The sequence below is a fragment of the Pseudonaja textilis genome, chromosome 2 (assembly GCF_049901715.1).
Source record: "Pseudonaja textilis isolate UNSWEBS1 chromosome 2, rPseTex1.2, whole genome shotgun sequence".
NCBI lineage: Eukaryota > Metazoa > Chordata > Lepidosauria > Squamata > Elapidae > Pseudonaja > Pseudonaja textilis.
Genome location: NC_141991.1, coordinates 217,123,639 through 217,143,872, shown reverse-complemented (window position 1 = coordinate 217,143,872; position 20,234 = coordinate 217,123,639). Strand labels below are relative to the sequence as shown.

At 31.7% G+C, this 20,234-nt stretch overlaps 1 protein-coding gene across 15 annotated transcripts in view; it reads right to left on the bottom strand.

Annotated features, from left to right (window-relative positions):
• The window catches only part of ARB2A (ARB2 cotranscriptional regulator A), a 214,648-nt gene that overhangs the window by 86,281 nt on the left and 108,133 nt on the right, over positions 1 to 20,234 (bottom strand). For all 15 annotated transcript variants that reach the window (XM_026719069.2, XM_087927054.1, XM_026719086.2 and 12 more), the window contains one exon: positions 17,278 to 17,397. In XM_026719069.2, the coding sequence (XP_026574854.1) occupies positions 17,278 to 17,397 (120 nt within the window). The remainder of the gene's footprint in view (positions 1 to 17,277; positions 17,398 to 20,234) is intronic.

Sequence of the window (20,234 nt, the reverse complement as noted above, 5' to 3'; positions counted from 1 at the left end):
AACTTACTGACAATGAACACCTAATTCAATAAAGTTTTCCAAGGTACAAAAAGGATTTGTAATATTGGAGTAGCTTTCTAATTCCAAAGCAGAGATTTTTATTATGCCACTGTAATGTGCAAATGTGGCAATACGCATTTCAAAAGTGTTGAAAATGATCTTATATGACAAGAGAATGCTTTTTTCTTTCTTTTCTGAAATGGTATTCCTTTTAAGAGTCTTAGGAAGTAATCTTGAAAACCTTCCCCGCATTTTGGCTTTCAAAAAAACAACTTCTCTCTTTGGGTTAAGATAGTAAGAAAGTAAAAACAGGATTCCCAGAAGCATACATGCAGCTAATAACTCAGACTTAATTATTTCTAGATCTTATTTTAATTCTTGTAATATGGCCTGATTTGAAAGAGTATATATTGATACGTTGTAGTCCAGTAACAGCAACAAGGGCAATATTGTAAAAATAAGTAATATAATGTTATGCTGTTGATTAATCAGTGTGTTCCTTATTAATTTCTAGGATAAAGTAATGATATTGTACTTTATTAAGTGATACATGACCACTATAATATACAGTATATGCAAAAAATGAGAAGTTTTAAATGAACTCTTTAATAGCATATGGCAGAGTTTTTAGATCATAATAAAGATTGGCATTTTTAAAACAAAAAAGGTAATTTACAGACAAGATATTATATAAATTATTTGGACTGAAGATATGTTCTACACAAAATTGTTCTTAAAAATAAATTATTTGATCAAAATGTATTGTCAATTTGCTTATATTAGATAAAAATATTATGAATAATTTAAATAATTACCATTAATTTTTGAAGATATAAAAATATAAGTATAAAAAATCAAAATCAGAAGTGATTGACTTAAGACTGATGAATCATTTGGAATTTTCTATGGTTTCTCCAAGGAAGTTTTTGTAGTGAAAAGGAAGTTTTTGTAGTGACAAAGCATGAATACATTCAAAATGTATTAGCCATTGTATAATTGCAAAAAACAAAAACAAAACAAAAACAACTTATCATCACTTTAAGCATTTGCAGGTAACAAATCCTGCTTTATCATATTTGACTTAGTGGCATTTGCATGCTAAAGGTTTTTGTGTTTGGTATGTTTCTATACTCTCTACTGGACAATGTACAGTTCTGTCATATAGAAAGTAAATGGTCATACAAGTTGAAATAATAAATAAATAAATGCAACCAAAAGATACTTTATAGATGATTTCTTGGAAAGATAAAAACAAATATCTTGAATAGCAGTTTAATGAGCATTACAGTTCATCAATAACTAATAACAAATAAGGTCTAGATATAATGTAAGTGGTGATGTGCAAATTTAATCTTAACATATCTTTAAAGCATTAGCTATGGCACTTCCTGACATTTTGTCAATACTGAACTGCCATGGTCTTTATAAGTAGGAGAAATGCTATTATATTGTTAATACTGAAAAACAGAAACATATTTTAATTCATTTTATTTTCATAACTCCAATCTGCCTATTTACTAGCAAATATAATTTGAAAATGGTTACAATCAGTAATTTACACAATTAAATTCTAGGTATATTGTCCTATTGTGCAGAAAACATGTTGATATATATGTATGCAGATGAGTATATAATTTTACACCACCAAGGCTTATAAAGTGGATATTATTCCTTTGACCTTTGTTCAATGAAACTACAAGTAACTCTTCTATAATACTTTCTCACTTGTTTTCTAAACCTACTCAATCACGCTTGCTAGCAAGGAAACGTTAGCCTTCTACCTTTGGCAGAAATGATATTTCAAATAAAAAAAATTCAATTTCTTGTGTGGCACATTTGATTCCCTATTTGTTTTAAGCGCAAATAGCGCCATCCTTTGTATTAGCACTGTGCTTAGTCTTCACTAGACTGTACATTGGAAACAAAAAAAAGCAATGAATTAAACTGTCTAGCTTTTTAAAAATAAGTATACCACTGTTAATTAAAGTAAGATTACAGGAATCAGCTGAGTTTTCCCCCACAATCCCAGAAGAAAACTGCAACAGAGGATAAGCAGTGCCCTCTAGTGTAATTTACAGCAGATACAAATCTGAATAAAGGTAAGCATCATCTCAGACTCTTTAATGAGAAATACATTGCAAGGATGTTTATATACCAACAGATGCATTGTAAATAATTATTAATCACAAACATTAATAATCAAATTATACTATGTTATATCCACTGCCTAGTAGGTATACCCAGTACCTGTAAACATTGTATACACACACACTTTCTCTCAAAAAGTCTGACATGGCCAGGATGTCTTTAATGTTGCAGGCAGCTTGGGTGGGTGGGGAACATTGCCACACAGAATAGCAGGCCATGCATGAAAGCGGGTGTCAGAAAACCCAGCAGAATCACTCACTGTGAAGATGTCTAATAGGGATTGCTGAATACACAATATAGGCAGCAGGGACTGAATGACTAAATTGGAACGACCTGAAGGTAATAAGAAAGGTTTGAATCAACTAGGTCCACACACTGTAACTAAACCTATGGTGAATCTCTGATTCTCCCCTTTCTTTTATTAAATGGAAGGTAGTTTTAATTTATTGGGTCTGATGACACCATTCTTATAACTGTGGTTCATCAGTAAACTTTTTAAGTTCACTTTTAAAAAGTACTACAGGGGAGGACTCATATTGCTTTTCTGTATCTTCTCAAGGCAACTAATAGTAAGAACAAATTTTGCTGTAAATTTGGAACAAGCCTCGATGTATTGAAAAATTCAGAAGACAAGATTAAAAGTATAATGCAACTAATGGCAACAGATACTCCTCCCCCCACCCAAACCAAGTTAAGTACAAACACATTCTGAATGAAAAGTCACATATATTATGTTTCAGGTATACCACAAATAAATACAAAACCTGCTGTTGTATTATTTATTTATTTATTTATTTAAATGTATTGTCTGCCCAATTCTAATTTGTAAGGCAAATAAAGCTGCAATAAAAGTGTTATAAATGGCTTTACAGCTTGTTTTCCATGTAAATAATTAATGTGTTCATAGCTCTGCATTTTAATGTTGATAAACCTTTAGCTCCATGAGTATTTTAATTTAACATTTTCAGTGCAAGAAATTAAAAGAACAGATATGAGGTATCAGACTGACAATACCTATGTATTAAGATTCTACAGTTATTATAAAATGCTGAAGGAAATTTTACTTAGCTGATATTTTGTAAATTTCCACTAAATAAAAACTGTATATGTATGCAAATAGATAATTAAGATACAGAAAATTTCTTTACACATTTTAAGATTTTCCATAATATAGTTCTTTAGACAGGCAAAATGAAATTCAAAAATGCAACAAACAGGTGTTTGGAAACATGTGCTGTACAAATAGTGTCCTTAGGGAACTGGGAAGAGCCCAGCTCCACAATGACTGCACACTTTATAAAAAGTACAAATATACGGCTATATATTTCATGAAGCTGTTCGAAAATTTCAAAATTCTTTATTTTTAGCTACTGTTTTAAGTCAATACATTTTTAGAAGAATTAATTCTATGGTTTCTTTTTCAGTTGCATAAAGTCCACAGCCAGGGCTAATGTATTTTCTGTTAATCTTTTAAGATAAATTGTAATAACTTACCTTTTGTTATTTCATTCCTTCACTTAAATTCTTGAATCACTATGTGTACGAAGTGAAGATGAGATCCACAAAGCAGCTTCTGTTCCATTTACTAACTCATGCTTATAAACTATCTACTTAAACCCCATTTACAAAATGCCAGGTAAAGAAGTTACTATCCTAAAGCAGATTTGAAAAACAGTGCTAAAGAATATGTACATAATAGAATTAGAAAGCTAGATGTGCTGAAAAAATAAGCTATATATGCTCACTCTTCTTTCTACCTTGAGAAGAATAATGGACTGTTAATTTCTTCAGCATGCTAGTTTTAATCAAATTGAATGGAGTCTCATATAATCATCCTTTTGCTTTGTGATCCACTATCGCTTTGAGGAATTCTAAGAAACCAAAATAAGCCTAAATTTACATATGTTAAATTTCTTAAAGTATTGGGAGTACCACAAACAGAAAAGGACATTCTGTGAATAAAGGCTTGATAGACTTTTGTTTAAGAACTTGCTTGATTGTCAAGTTGATAAATACATGCAATTATTTTTGTTAGCTATAATAATAACAAATTAATAAAGAATAAAACATTACACATGAAACAGCAGGCAAAGATTATTAATTATATATCATGTGGGTTAGTTAAACCCCCAAAGAAAACTGTCCCTTTAGAACTAAATAAGTTTATTTATTTGACATAAAAGGGTGTTGTATTTTGATTTGGAGGTGAGAAATTTGCTCATATTATATTGTAAAAATATAGTTAGCACTGTTGAGAATTATGAACACAAAGTTTCACTGGGGATGCAGCTGGAAAGCTTTAAAATTAGAACATAGCTTTGTATAAAGGCAAAGACAACTTCTGTGTTATGGTTAACAAAGAGATTTTGCTGTTATAAAAATGACAGTATGATTTATGATTAAACATTCAAATAATTTTAGATATATAATCCATAATATGTTGAAAACAAATAAATCTATACAAAAATATAAAACTAGTAATGGAAGCAAATGGAAAATGATATTTGAAGCAATCTGAACATAGTTTTTAATTCTAAGCATTAAGAGGTACTAAGTAATATATTTAGTAAAAAAAATAGAACAAGATATAATTTTAATTGTATAAATAAAATGTATTCTTTACACTAACAATTTAAATATATTGGATGTACTACAGTTTATTAATTTTAGATAAAACAATTATCTAGCTGTTCCTACCTTATTCAAAATATTGTGCTCATAATTAACAAGCATGCTTGACTCAGCATTTCAGCAATATAAAACTGAGACTGCTACTAAACTACATCTAATTTTGTGCATTGCTATTGTTTCTGATACTTTACAATGCACTTATACTTGAAATAATTCTCACAGAATAAGTTAGTTGTTAATTATTTCTAGAATGGGTAAAAGAATACTAGTGTAACATTTTCCATCTTAAAGATTTATAATGTATCAGTATCTTACTATGAATAGTCTGTGAAAACCTTAGCTAGCTAAAATAAATATATAATAGAGTATTAAGTAGCACTTTACCATAGCAGTGAAACTCTAAATATAAATTTTAGATTAACTGTAAATTAATAGCTAAATGCCTTTATTAATGATATGAAAACAACAAATTAAAATATAGAAATAGAAGTTAGGCTAAATTTATATAAAAATTCAAGTAAACTAACTATAATTTACTTTCTTTAGCAAGAAAAAGATATCCAATATATGATGAAACTCTAGCTGTAATGTTATTAAAATACCAACAGCATGCAACTTTATTCCCTATATTGCTCTTTGTATTAATCAAGAGACTTAACATTGAATGTGATTGACAAAGCAGCTGCTAGTGGATACAAAACACCTAACATCATAATTATGGCAATAAGACAATCAGCCACAACTGTCTGGCTGCAAAGGACAGAACATTCTTTCTTTTTTTACTAAGTTAATAATACCTCAGACTTTTTTTCCATTATGCCAATGTGCAGAAAGATGTGCCCTATAGAAAACTTTTAATATTACAAACTTCAAGAACAAACTTTTCTTAAGTTCTAAGGTTAATGGGACCTTCAGAGACTGCAGACATAATACTAGTGATAGTTTATTTTATTTCATTTATCTTATTTCATTTATTTTCCATGCAGACAAGAGGATTGTAGGCTCTCCCTGAAAGTTCCTTTCCATAACCTAGTAGCTGCTATTTAACCATGAATATATTAACTTAAATAAATGTCCAGGTAGTTGCCAAGCTTGATTATGACAGCCACTATATTTAGCATATTTATGATAACTAAAGCTTGACCCTGATTTATTGGATCTCTCTTACCCTCTTACCTATGGTCTAGTAAGCGGTGATTTACAACAATTTGTATGGAAAAGGACAGTGTGTGACTGTACAGTTCTTTTTCAGCTTAACTATAGTTAAGCAGTAAACATCAACATTAATATGTTTAAAATAGCATATGGAAGTGACAAACTTTTATGCATTCAAAATTCAATCTCTCTATATATTAGTTTGAATATATCATGTGCAACCTGCATTTTATTAATTTGAAAGTTCTGAGGAAACAGTGAATGAAAAATTAGCATAATCCATATATTAATATGAATGTCATATTCATATGAAACATTGCAGTTATATTTTAATATTAACTTCTCTTAGCAAATAGATAATTTTTAAAGTATATCTCAAACACAAAACATGGTCTAGATAACAGACATTAAAGGGCCGAATACTTTAAAATGTTTATTTTAATGTATTTTATTTAAGTTTTGTTTTTTACTTGGAGACTTAGCAGACTACATATCCTCCCATATATTTATGGGATCTAGAGTTGTCACAGAATGCAATACTCTTACCTAAATGGCTGCATTTTTTGTATTATAATAGTATGGCTTGACCATTGTTCTCAAACAGAAATTTCCCTTTGGAAAAAACATGTTCCAATTTAATTAATTCATGACATTGATTAAATACCGAATAACTATATTAGATAAGGAGAAATAAAAATTAATCTATTGTGCCAATTACTTATTCATGTTTGGCATATAATAACCACTAAATAGTTGATCAATACTTCTAATATGTCAATTATTTTTCTTTTTATGGGCACCTGAAACTAGTTATAGCTTCTGTTACAAAATATTGCAAAATATACTTGCATGTTCATTTACCAGTGCAGGGGAACTGTCAGCAGTTACTACAAATAAGAAACGCAGATGCAGTTTTCAAATACAATTCACAGGTCAATGTATTCTCCTATTTTAATAATGGCTTTTCCTATTACATTCATTATTCATATAGAAAAGAGGATAGGCACTTTTTAGGTATTATATTGCTTTCTTGAGGAATATGAGCATTGTGACTTTGAGAGGCCGTTTTCTAAAGATCCTAACAGCCAAATGACATCTTGGGAAATGTTATGCTCATGGTATATTTGCATAATAATGAAGGTATCGTACATATAAGGCCAGAACTACACTTATCCAAATTTTTATTCAAATAATGAGAATTCCTTCTATTCCTGAAACAGGGTAGCCTCTAAAATAAAATCCATTACTTGTTTCAAAAAAATGAGCCAAAACTAGAATATGGATAACATATAAATTCTTTGATGTAGATTTATAGCCTACTTTTCATGCCTATTGTAAGCATGAAACAACCAACCATAAGGTATTTTCTAAATTGAGAATTAGATGCATACCTTTCTTCATGTTTCAATGTATATATTTGAAGTTTTCAGTTTTGAATGAATGAGGAATTTTACGTTATATAATGTGAACAATATTTTAATCATAGTATAAAAAATTTAAAGCAATCTCAAACATCATGCATCATAAAACAGAAAAATTAAAAGGCATGGTTTTACTTCACATTTACAATTCAATTGTTTCCAAAGGATTCTAGATTCTGTCATGTATGAATATTATTTATTGAATTAAAACAAAAGCCCCTGTGATTAATTATACTGTTTGTTTTGTTTTTACCTACTTTTAAGTGATACTAAAACATTTAAGTACACTGTACAATATTTTTAGGAAGAGAATCTGAGGGCAAACATAGAATCCTGTCTTCAATAATTTTAAGATTAGAAAATGTGAAGATAATTTTATAATCAGAAGGGAACGATATGGTGCAATATTGGTTTAGTAATCTATAATATCATAACAAATTTCATGACACATCAGATTCTTGTTTTTTCAGTATTAGGAACTGCTGTGCCAAAATTAATAAAACTCAAATTCTAATTCCTTTGAACAAATATTATTTTTATATATCATTGCTTAAATGTTATACAAAACACAATATAATAATCCATGGAATTGCTTTAATATATTTCACTGATATAGTGGGATTACTCCTGAGTAAATATCTAAATAAGAATGCAAGAAAATTTATGTTGATTAATTCTGGGATAAGAATTTAGTGTAACTTTTAAATATAGAAAAATAACACTTAAAATATTTTCTTATTCTAGCAAGTATACAGTTAACGTTCTGATTTATTTTATAATCATATATTAGTGACATCAATACTATTTTACACATCAGCACTATATGCTGAAGCCAATTTAAAGTAATATTTCAAACTAAAGAATAATGTTACAAAGGGCTTTAAAAGCTTAGGTTCATATCCCAACATAAAAAGATGTATGTATAGGTTTCTAAATGTTTAAAAAGGATGTAGGCTTTTTTTCCTAGAAGGCAAATACATTACTTCAAAATAAAATAGAAATGAGAAAGTGGTATATGTACTGACAACTAAATAGTTTTTTCCCCAAACTAAATAAGAATATAGTACACTACATTGAAGAAAGCTATCTAAAGAGGAGAGATAGATGTTCTATAAACAGGGAAAAAAACCTGTACTGAGAAAGAATGTTGGAATAAAATTGAGACATCTGCAGTAAAGTTTTACCTTCTCCCTAGAATATTTGAGATGAACTCAGTATAACACTCTCTTCCAAGAAAAGGCAAAGTGATCAATGCAAGAACACATCAGGCTCTCTTGGACAGGCCAATCAATGCAAGAAAGAACCTTGCCCAGGGCCTTATGCAAATAGAAGCACGTCCTACACCTAGGGAGGGAACATGCGCACTAGATCAATGGAATCTGAAAAACCTTACAGCTATACCAGCCTCAGACAGTAAATATATAATGATGAATCCTTCACGTTTTAGCTGAACTTTTAAACTAGTTACTTTCCCCAGCTAGGTGAAAAAGACTATAGAGATCTATATCTGGCAAGTTCAATTCAAACTTTAAAAAAATAACAATAAACTTTTACTACTCTTAGCCTCAGCAAGGCTGAGATGATTTTTTTAAAAATAAAAATGATTAGGATTTAAATTGTATGGGTTTTTTTTATCACACTCTCTACATTTAAAATAAATTAAATCTTTAATTCTGTTGTTGGAAATGTATACTCTTACATAACTATATAACCTCAATTATATAGGATTTTTTTCACTAAGATCTTACATACAAGAAATTACATTATTTCTTAGATTTTTAAATAGAACATGATTTATTAAACATGTTTGCAAATTGGTTTCTATTTCCAGTTGTAAAGTATATGCATTTCTGCAGAAATATAAATTCAAATGTGAATTCATTTAAAAGAATAGGAGAAACACTAACATAGAAAACTTGTTTTGAAGACTTCTGAACAGCAACTTTCAAATTGTAATTTGGGTAAAAACTCTAGGAGAAATAATTTAACACAGAATCAACATTTATACATTTCATAGAATGGAGACTCGTGGTAATTGAATTGCTGTTATACAACATGGTGTTAAATTACACCATAACACAAGTATACTCAAGCAAAGAAGGCTGCAACCAGCCTAACATTGTGGTTCAAAAAATCATTCAAATGGTGGAAATAATGAAAAACCAATTTTTAGAATCTGCATTGTGTTCAAATATTGGAAGTATCTGTCAGATTTCTCCTCATTCCGTCCTCTTCATCACTGCTCACTTCAAAGAAAATCACTATTCTATCAGGAACTATAACTATGGGATGCTCCCTGGTTGGTTATGCCTGAAAGTATTCTGTTGTTGACACAGTAAGCTGAAAACAAATGTCCAGCTTCTGTTTCCATACACATTGGTTAGGAGAGGACCAGTTAATGCAAATGAGCATTTCCAACAGTGATCCAGGCTTGTACTATGCCATGTCTTGTGTACCTATATGTAACACATGCGTGCCACCACAAGTTGCTATGAATGGTTAATATGCTTGCTCATCTCCATGATACTTTAGCGCATCTGCCAGTTAAGAATGGCTAAATAACAGCAGAAAGTCCTTTTATACAAACCAGTGACTATTATTGGTTAGAAATCATTTTGTTTTGTACCTATTTTCAAGTAATTTCTGAAAGTCTAAATAAACAACAGTTATTGTGATTTGCTTTATATTCCTATTGCTAAAAGGATCCAAGCTAATGACCATACTGAATGCCAGTTTTTGAAGAGAACTGAAACCTGCCTTTAAGCTTCCTGTCCCCTCTTTGATGTATTATTGTATAATATTAAGCCCTTGGCATTCCATTTTGTTTAATTTTAACCAAATACAACCTTCTTTTGCCAAAGTTATTTTAATTTCTATCATGTCTGTGACATAAAAAACATTTCAGAAGAAAATTAGAGAAGCGCACATCATAACAATATTTTGGGTTGTTTGATACGTTTGTCTGGCAGGTTCTATAACATTTTTAACAAGCCAGCATTTATGATTTTAAAAGATGTATTTATATGTTAACTGATAGATAACAAGTAGCATTTGTACTATCACTAAGTTTAGCAACCTTTTTCATTATTTCAATTAAAAACTCTGATTAGCAAAAACATTAATCTCTGAATATATTTTATGAGCCAGTTTTTAAGGCATCAAGTTAGAAGCTGGGATATTTTGAGTATAAGACTAAATCCCGCTTAGACACAAAGCCAGCTTGGTGACCTAGGGCCAGTCAGTCTCTCTCAACCTTAGGAAGGCAGTCATGGCAAACCACTTCTGTAATCTTGCCAAGAAAACGGCAGGGACTTGTCTAGACAATCACCAGGAGTCAACAGTGACTGGAAGGCATAAACTGCCCCATATATTTTATATGTAGGCCAGTATGGAACACTTATTGTACTGATTTCTTACATTTAGAAATTCTGTTTCATAAAAAGTTAATTACCCATGTTCTCTAATAAGCATCTGAAGTCTAGGTCTATGTGTACATGCATAAATTCTTATCTGTACAATTAATGATAATTCTAGAGTGCCTCTCTGATATTCTCATTACCTTTGCAGCCTTATTTACATTTCCCTTCATTGCACTTACCTGCTATTCTGTCAATGGCAGATAGTCCTTGCTTAACTGCCTTGTTTAGCAACCTTTCAAAATTACAACAATGCTGAAAAATGTAATTTTATGACCAGTCCTCACATACATGACCATCATAGCATTTCCACATCACATGATGGAAATGTGGGCACTTTGCAACTGGCAGGCATTTATGGAGACACACTTCACTTGCCATCTGCACACTTCAAAGGTGGCTTCTGACAAACAAACAAATCAACAGAGAAGCCAGCAGTAAAATCACAGGTCATGGTCATAGTGCTTAATGACGGCAGCCAAATTGATATCAACAAGTCCAGCACAGTATCATGATATTTCACTTAACTTAGCAATAAAGTTGCTGATCACAATTGCATGGGCTTCCTGTACCTCTCAAAGAAGTAGTGAAAATGGATTCTCCAGTGACTCTATCATTGGAATCTAACAAGAAAGAACCATAGATATGTAATATATGAAATTGCAGCATCATGGTCTCATTTGGTTATGGTGCTGGGCTTATTTTACTATTCAGAAATGATCCCATCTGGTTGTAAGGAAATCAGAAGCATTTGTTCCCTGTTTTGAATTAACTTTGACTTCTCTTTATATGCAAACTGGGTGAAATTATGATTAGCTTTAAGTATGATTTGTCCAAATGGGTCAATGTAAAACTACAGCTTATGATAATTTATTCATATTCCTGGAGAAAATATGAGGAAGCTTATTTATCCTAAATATTATTCATGCTTATTTCGGCATGCTGATTTTTGGTTTAACAATGACATATAGAAGACTGTCATTAGCATTAGACTATCATTATCATTTGTTCAGAAGTTAACAGATGGCCCTGGTCCAATTTTCTTTCTGGATCGCAGCTCCATCATTGCTTGCTTATTTGCAAATATAGGTGATAACCTAAGCTGTATTGGGTCATGATTGATGTATGATGGTTCAGAATTAAGAAGCTCCTTCACACACACTATTGCATAGGATTATTTTGGTATTACCATGTCTTGTAATATTATTTTAATAATTAATAATATTAATCTTAAGTACACACAAAGTTGAAACTCAAGTCCAAGAGTAATGCAAAATATATTTGTAAAAATGGAAGATCTGAGAATTAGAGATTAGTTCTGCCTTCAATACTGGAGAACAGATGATTAAAACGTGAGTAAATGGTAAGCAAGGAATACAGTACCTATAATAGTATTTAAGTATTTGTTATGCTTTGTTGTCATACAGGGTAGAACTAGAACCAACAGGATAAAACTATAAGGAATAGTCTACATGTTAGTACACTTTTCCTCTCTATATGAAATATCAGCCAGTGAAATAGATTGTGACAAAAATGGCAAGATATCCTTCATTGGAGTCTGAATGTTTAATGGATCCTGCCGTGAGCAGAACATGATCTCTTAAGGTTTCCATCCACAGACCCATAATATTGTGAATCTGTCCAACCACACATTCAGCCAATGTAAAGAGTCAATTCTTGCATAAGGCTCAATTCTTCCCCCACAAAAAAATATACAACTCTGTAAGGATTTTGGAACATATTTTTTTACCCCTTAAGAGTTAAGGAATACTTTCAAGAAAAGACACAAGGCAAATATACAGTCATTGTCAATCCTGGGATAACATACAACTATAGATTTCAAAAGCATAAAAAATTAAATGTTGTATGGACACTTTCAGACAGATGTTAACAATAAATTGCATTTCTATACTGAACACTTTCACCAAGTTCAAACTACAGTCATCAATAAATACTCCCCTTATGCAACAATCTCAGCAGGGCACAAGGAGATGATATACAAGAATAATTATGACATTATAATCGAAGATGCTGTCATTAGGAATAAGGTACATTATGCTTAGAAGACCACTTTCTAACACCATATTTGACCAAAGTTAATCCTCAGATTTAAACGCAACATACAAAGAACTATATAATTTGATAAAAGAATTTCCTAAGAATTTCCTTCATATAAAATTGTATCTAAGGGAAACATTCTACAGCAACAATCTAAAATTTTCTATCTACATTCCAAAATACACAAACCAGGAAACCAAGGCCATCCCCATTGTTTCAAGGATGAAAATAATCACAGCAGGAATATCACATTTCAAGGACACTACCTCACTCCCAGCAACATAAGAGACACCAGTTTACTTCTCAAGAAAATGGAAATCCATTGGCCACCCCACCCCCCAACAAATATCCTTGTAGCTATCATGGATGTTGACGCATTACATAGCAACATCTTCCTCAAACACACTCCACAAACAGATTATTTGGAGTTGAGTAGCACCTAATTAATCAACTTCAGAATTGTTCTAAAGTTGGGTAGCACCAAATTAATTAAAACAAATGAATAAACATATAAACAAACATGGCATATCTTATCACCAATCTATGTGATTTTATAGTCACCCATAACTATTTTATCTTTGGCAATAACCTATGCCTGCAAATTAGTGACACAGCAATACATAAATAGATGGCTCTCCTAAAGCAATACTATCACAACTATTACCCCTGAAATTTCTGCTTTACCTGAAATCATAATGAACCTATCTACATCTCCCTCCCCACAAACATTTCTCCCATCTCACCCCAATTTAAATCCGGCATCATTCAGCTATTCTATGCATCGATTGAAATGAAAGCCTATGCATTTAATAACATTTGTTAGTTGGGGAGATTGTCCCAGATTCCTAATTTATTAATAAAACAGCTAATCCTAATCTGGTATATGTATATTTCTATTTGTCTTTGTTAGATTTTATTATATTACTTTTAATTTCCTTTCTTTAACTTAAAAGGTTTGTTTTGAATTTTATTTCCTTCTTCCAGAGTATTAATTATTTCATTCCAATTTTGTATTATTTGCATCTCTGAAACTCATTCTTCCACCTCTTCAGCCAAGCTATTTATAAAAATATTAAAGTTGAGGACTGAGAGAGCTGAAGACTTAATTTTGTGGCACTCTTCTTAATGTGTCAGATCAATTTAATTGAAAAACTTAATGAACGTTATTTTAGTACAATTTCCAAGAAATCATAAAGCCACATAACTGCCATGCTACCTTGGTTTTTCTTAGCTTGCTAATCAGAGTAGCATAGGCTATTCTGCCAAAATGCTTTGCTGAAACCAAGAAAATAATCTAAAGTATTCCCATAGTCTACTAAGGATGTACTGTATTAACATTTATCTGGCAGGCTGATCTTGACAAATCCAGGCTGACCTCTGCTAATTAATTTGATAATTATACTCTGTTTATGATCTCTTCTAGAATCATCCCAGACACACACACACACACACACACACACACACACCAGATTGACTGGTCTATACTTGCTTGGACCCATTTTTTTTTCCTTGTAAAACACAGGAATAACATTTCTTAAAGGTAATATTTGGGTATTTGTCAAAAAATTCCTTCAATCTCCTAAAATGTAATTCATGTGATGCTGGAAATTTAAATTCAATGTATGTAAATCTTTCATCCAGCCCATTCATATGGTCTTCACAATTTTCTGATAGAGAACATAACTTTGCATTGTAGAAAGCTATATCAAAATTGAAATCAAGTAGCTTTGCTTTTCCTCTGATGTCTGTAAACATTAAGGACCAGATTGTTTTCTCTTTCTTGGGAGATATATGAAGGAGCTTCTTGCTAAATCTCAATTGTCCTGACACTATCTCAAGTTCTGGGCTGCCATACAAACTCTTTCTCAACTGATTTCTCTTTTCTTTTCCTGCTTTCTTAAAAATTCACATCTTCCTTAAACTTTTTCTTTAATATTATTATTTGGTAAGGGGCACTGGAATATTTCTGACATGCAAGAATCATATTTTTTAAAATGTGGGTTTTATGTAGAGAAAAAAGTTCATTTCATATTAATTGTCTTTAGCTGATTTTTTAAAATATAGTCACTGCAGTTTCTTGGTTAAGTATATGTTTTATTCCGTAAGCATCTATAGTTTTTTTAAGCCAAAGGAAAAAAACCTGATATTGCTTGCTGCTTAATGTTTGCCAATCCCTATTAAGTGTATTGATCCTCTTTCATAGCATATTTAGACTTTAAACCTACTCTTCTTTCAAATTTATTCTTTAGATCTAGTTTTGCATTGTGATAGATTCGTGATATGCTAGAGTTGTATATTAAATTCTTCTTCCCATGCACATGCCTCCTGCAGAGACAGCAGGCTATAGAAGCTGACCCTTACTGAGACCATCTTGTCTATCTGACAAAGCTCCTTTTTAACTTCTTACTTATTGCTTATTTTCTGCAATGGGGAAATTTTTTTAGCTCTGCTTGTGATAATTTCACAGGCCCTGAGTACCCTGACCTTAGAAGCCCCAAGGTCAGAAGTCAAATTGTGTTCTGAAACATCTGTAAGAATTATATTAAAGAAGAACAAAAGTGAAGAGCTATCCACCAGCATGACAAGAGAAACAAGCAAAATGGGAATGACATGCTGGTCATCTGTTAGCCATGCCATCTCAAGCCAAGAGCTGAAAATGGATAGAGGGATGGTAATGGAAGAAGCCATACAAATTCAAAACATTTCTTATACTTGAGTCCATAGATAATCACATTCAGTATTTTATATCTCTTCCTTACAGATTTTTATATTATTTTTAAAAGATTAAACTAAAATCAAACATTACAACAAAAAATTGAAAATCATATGGATCAAATCTAAACTGCTATTCAAAATTTAAATAAAAGAGACTGTATTTCAGTTGCTTACTGATTAGGCATAGTTTCCTGGTTATTAGAAATGTAAACATAAAAACAGCTAGTCATGTCAGCCAAATCTTTATGTCACTAATCCAATGATTAATATTTTTCTATCCACAATTCATAATATGAACAGCATGTAACATTTTGAAAAGGATAATTTTGTCAAACACTGGAAGCCAAAGCAAACTTAGTCCTGCAGTTTTTATTGTTGGCTTTCAAAGTATTTATATACACTTTTATAAGTTTTAGTATATTAAATGATTAGACCATTGCACAAAAAAACTACAGTTATCAGATGATGTAGGTATTAGATAACTAAAATTATAAAATGAAACTTTTACTATGTCTTGCCCAGTAGTTCCAGACATATAAATTCCAGCAAACAAGTATAGCAAAATCTTCTGTTCTATCATTTCATTTCATCTCATTTACTATGTAATCAAAGAATAATTGAAAACAAATGTTTAAACATAAATGTTTTAATTGAGTTATCTCTACATATATAAAAAAAGAACTGCATCTTGAATCAACATTGAAATAAAAATTAATTTTAAAGCTGTATTTTAATTTCTATCTATATAACTGATGTATTAGTAACTAATATAGAGAACTAACTATTAGTTCTCTATATTAAAAGTGGAGATTAATTTTAAATTAAATTAAATAGCACATATTAAACTTATTAAGGCTGTTTAAATTAAACATCTTGATTACTTTAGAAAGCTTTGCTACTGTTAATGCAATATTTCTCTTATAAGGTTTTATATTAAAAATGAGTGTATATACCATATATTTGTATAAGAATTTATTGCATAGAATCATAGAAAATTTAAGTTACACAGCTAGTGCGATCAATGATGCATTACAAAAGTGAAACAGAAAAGAGAGCAGATATTTATACATTTTACATATAAGTTTTTAATCTACTGAGTAGAGTGGATGTTCTGGGTCTAGTCAGTGAAACAGTTCCATCTTCCTGGACCTAGGAGAAGTGGCTTCTATTGTGCACCAAGTCTGTTAAATACCCTCCTCCTGGAGATCCAGCTGGCCTAATCTTATTGGGTTTCCAGAGTCTGTCAAAACCTTATTTTTCTCACAAGCATAACGGCCAGGTTCTTAGGAGACCCCAATAATGGTAAATATGTTAACTGAGAATTATGCCTTTGGTATTTTGCATTCCACACATGCTTATTATATTTTATCTGCATTTATGCTCTTTTTATTGTTTTCATTTGTTTTTATTTTTTATATTGTATTTGTATTTATGTTATTTTGTTGTATTTTATTGTGAGCCTCCTCAGTTTGCTATAGATAGCACCCACATACATTTCCTAAGTAAATAAACAAGACAAGCATTTTTAGAAATCAAGTCCACAGCAGTGTTAAGATTCACTTCTTCAGTTTATGCAGTTACCTGCACTTTTCTAGTTAGCAAAGGAACAAAACTGAATATACTCTCTACATAGGAAAGAATCAGATGCAAGCATATATTGTAAAACAAAAAAGAATAATTATTGCAAATATATGCTCAAAGCAATATATGGAATCACAAATGATATAACTTACCAATTCCACAAATGCCAATCCACCATAACTGTGAGCAACAACAAATACATTTTCAGCTAATGACTGGGAGATAAAGTGGTCCCATACATAAATTGCATGTTCTTCAGGAGAACCATTTTCCTGAAAAGAGAAGGTGAAAAATAACAATTAATTTGTTATACATTTATTTGTTTGTTTCTTTGTCAAATGTATATGGCTGCTCATCTCATATAACCTGACTCTGAGAGGAATATAATTAAACCAGCAATTAAAACATTCCATAAAATGAACTTAAACAATGTAAGTTTATAAGAAGGAAGATATTACATACAAGGCTGCCAGCATTATGTATGTAAAATTTAAAATGTAAACATCTGTGAAAATTAAATACAGTAGTCCTTTTTTCAATGATGGAGAACAACAAACCTGATTTAAAGAGCAGTTCATCTCTGAGTATAATATATATTAAATTCTAATCCTTGTTTTCAAGATACAAAAGCTTTTTAGGGTCTTGCAAGAGGTTAGGATTACTCTCATTTTCTCAGAATAAAACAAAACAACATAGAGCAAAATAAAACAAAAATACTGGATACTGATCCTCAATAGCCTTTTATGATCCTAACTTTGGGCTATACTGTTAATAGGACATAGTTGAAATTAAATTAATTTAATTAAGTTAATTAAATTATAGTTGTAGGGATCATTTGTTCTTCCCCTTCTTTAATCTACATTTCAGTCCTACTAGAAAAAAATAACTTCCTTGATAGAACACACTGGGGGCTCTGGATGGATTAAAGAGGGGTCTTAATGTTGCTTGACCTGTGCTGAAATCTGGGGTAGCTAGACACCCACTAAAATCTAATTTAGGAGCTATTGGTTGCCCAAACTTTTACTTTATAAAGTGTGTAAGTTATAAAAAAATGTATATTGTAAAAAATGGTATAAAGTGATGTTGTATGATATGATTAGAGATTAACATACTATTTATATGGCTTATAGTATTGAAAATAGAAAAAGGAAAGATTATCAATATTTATATTATCAATATTAATTACCATTTTGGATATCAATACTACAAGCATAAAATGCAAGAACCATAACCATTTAGCATACCAATATTCCAAGCATAAAATGATTTGCCTATTCTTAGTTTAGTTTACTTTTATTGTCATTGCACCTCATACAACGAAATCAAAAACCACCTTCAGTGCACATCATGACCATGACCATGAAAATAAACACAAGCACACATTCTTCACATTCTATGCATTGGATTGAAAACCTCTGACATTGCATTAATATTGCACTATACAGTAGAATTAAATAGAGTTACTGCCCTGGGACAGAAGCTGTTTTTCAGCCTATTTGTCCTTGTTTTTATTATCCTGTACCGTTTGCCAGATGGTAATAGTTCAAAAAAAGGGTGCCCAGGATGAGATGGATCTTTGAGAATGTTCTGAACTTTCTTAAGGCAGCGGGAGCTATAAAGCTCTTCCAAAGAGGGGAGAGGGCAACCAATGATCTTCTGGGCAATGACATTAACCCTCTGGAGTGCTGTCCTATCTGCCACTGTGCAATTGGCAAACTATACAGAGGCGCAGTATGCTCTCTATGGTGCAGCAGCAGAAAATCACCAGCAGTTTTTCATTCAGTTGTTGTTTTCTGAGAAGTCTCAGGTAGTATAATCTCTGCTGGGCCCTTTTTACCAGGACTGCAATCTGGGCACCACAGGTCAGGTCCTCTTTTAGGGTAACATCCAGAAACTTGAAACTGGCCACTTGCTCCACTCGGTCTCCATTGATAAGCAAGGGCTGGATGTCTGATCTGTTCCTTCTATAATCCACTATAAGACCCTTGGTCTTATTGGTGTTGAGGACCAAGTTATTGTCTCCACACTATGAAAGCAACTGGTCCACCTCATCTCGGTAGGCAAACTCATCCCCCCTGGAGATAAGTCCCACCGCTGTTGTATCATTTGCAAATTTAGCAATAGTATTACTAGCGTGACTGGGAATGCAGTCATGCACATAAAGAGTATAGAGTAAGGGACTCAACACACAATTCTGTGGTGTACTAGTGTTAAGAATAAAGGCTGAAGAGGTATGATTACCTAATCTGACCCTCTGTGAGGGGCCAGACAGGAAATCCATAATCCAAAGGCAGATTGAATTAGAAAGCACAAGGTCCAGAAGTTTAGACACTAGTCTATGCAGAAGAATTGTGTTAAATGCAGAACTAAAATCCACAAAAAGCATCCTCATAGTCCCCCCGCTGTTCTAGATGAGTCAGAGCAGTATGAAGAATGATGGCTATAACGTCCTCTGTAGATCTCTTTTTTTGGTGTTTATCAAATGTATCAAACTGGTGTTTATCAAATGTATGCGGAAGACCAGAAATGATGTGCCGGTAGACCAATTTCTCAAAGCACTTCATGATGATAGGAGTGAGTGCCACTGGTCTGTAATCATTGAGGTTATTGATAGGGAACTTCTTTGGCAGGGGAACAATGGTGGAAGCCTTCAAACAAGATGGAATAGTGGCCTGGGATAAAGACTGATTGAAGATCTGGGTAAAGACTCCAGCCAACTGATCAACACAGTCTTTAAGCACTCGGTCAGAGATACCATCAGGACCGGCAGCCTTTTTAGGGTCCACAGCCTAGAAAGATCTACATTCTTGATCTACATTACAAAAAAAAGACCACAATTCAAACTTTGAGAGTATTTAGTCTTCTTCAAGGATTTTGGTCTACAGAGACTCCATTTAAAAATATTCGATTTAGACAGTATGTTATGTTAATAGATAGTTCTCATCAGTTATAAGAAAAATGGAAAAACTTATCTTTTTACTATACTAAAAATCAACATTTTCATCAGGTAATTACATTCTTATTTTTATTCTGCTATACTTTAAAGCAATGTTATACAGAAGGATCTTGATGGACTTGAACACTGGGCATTATCTAACAAAATGAAATT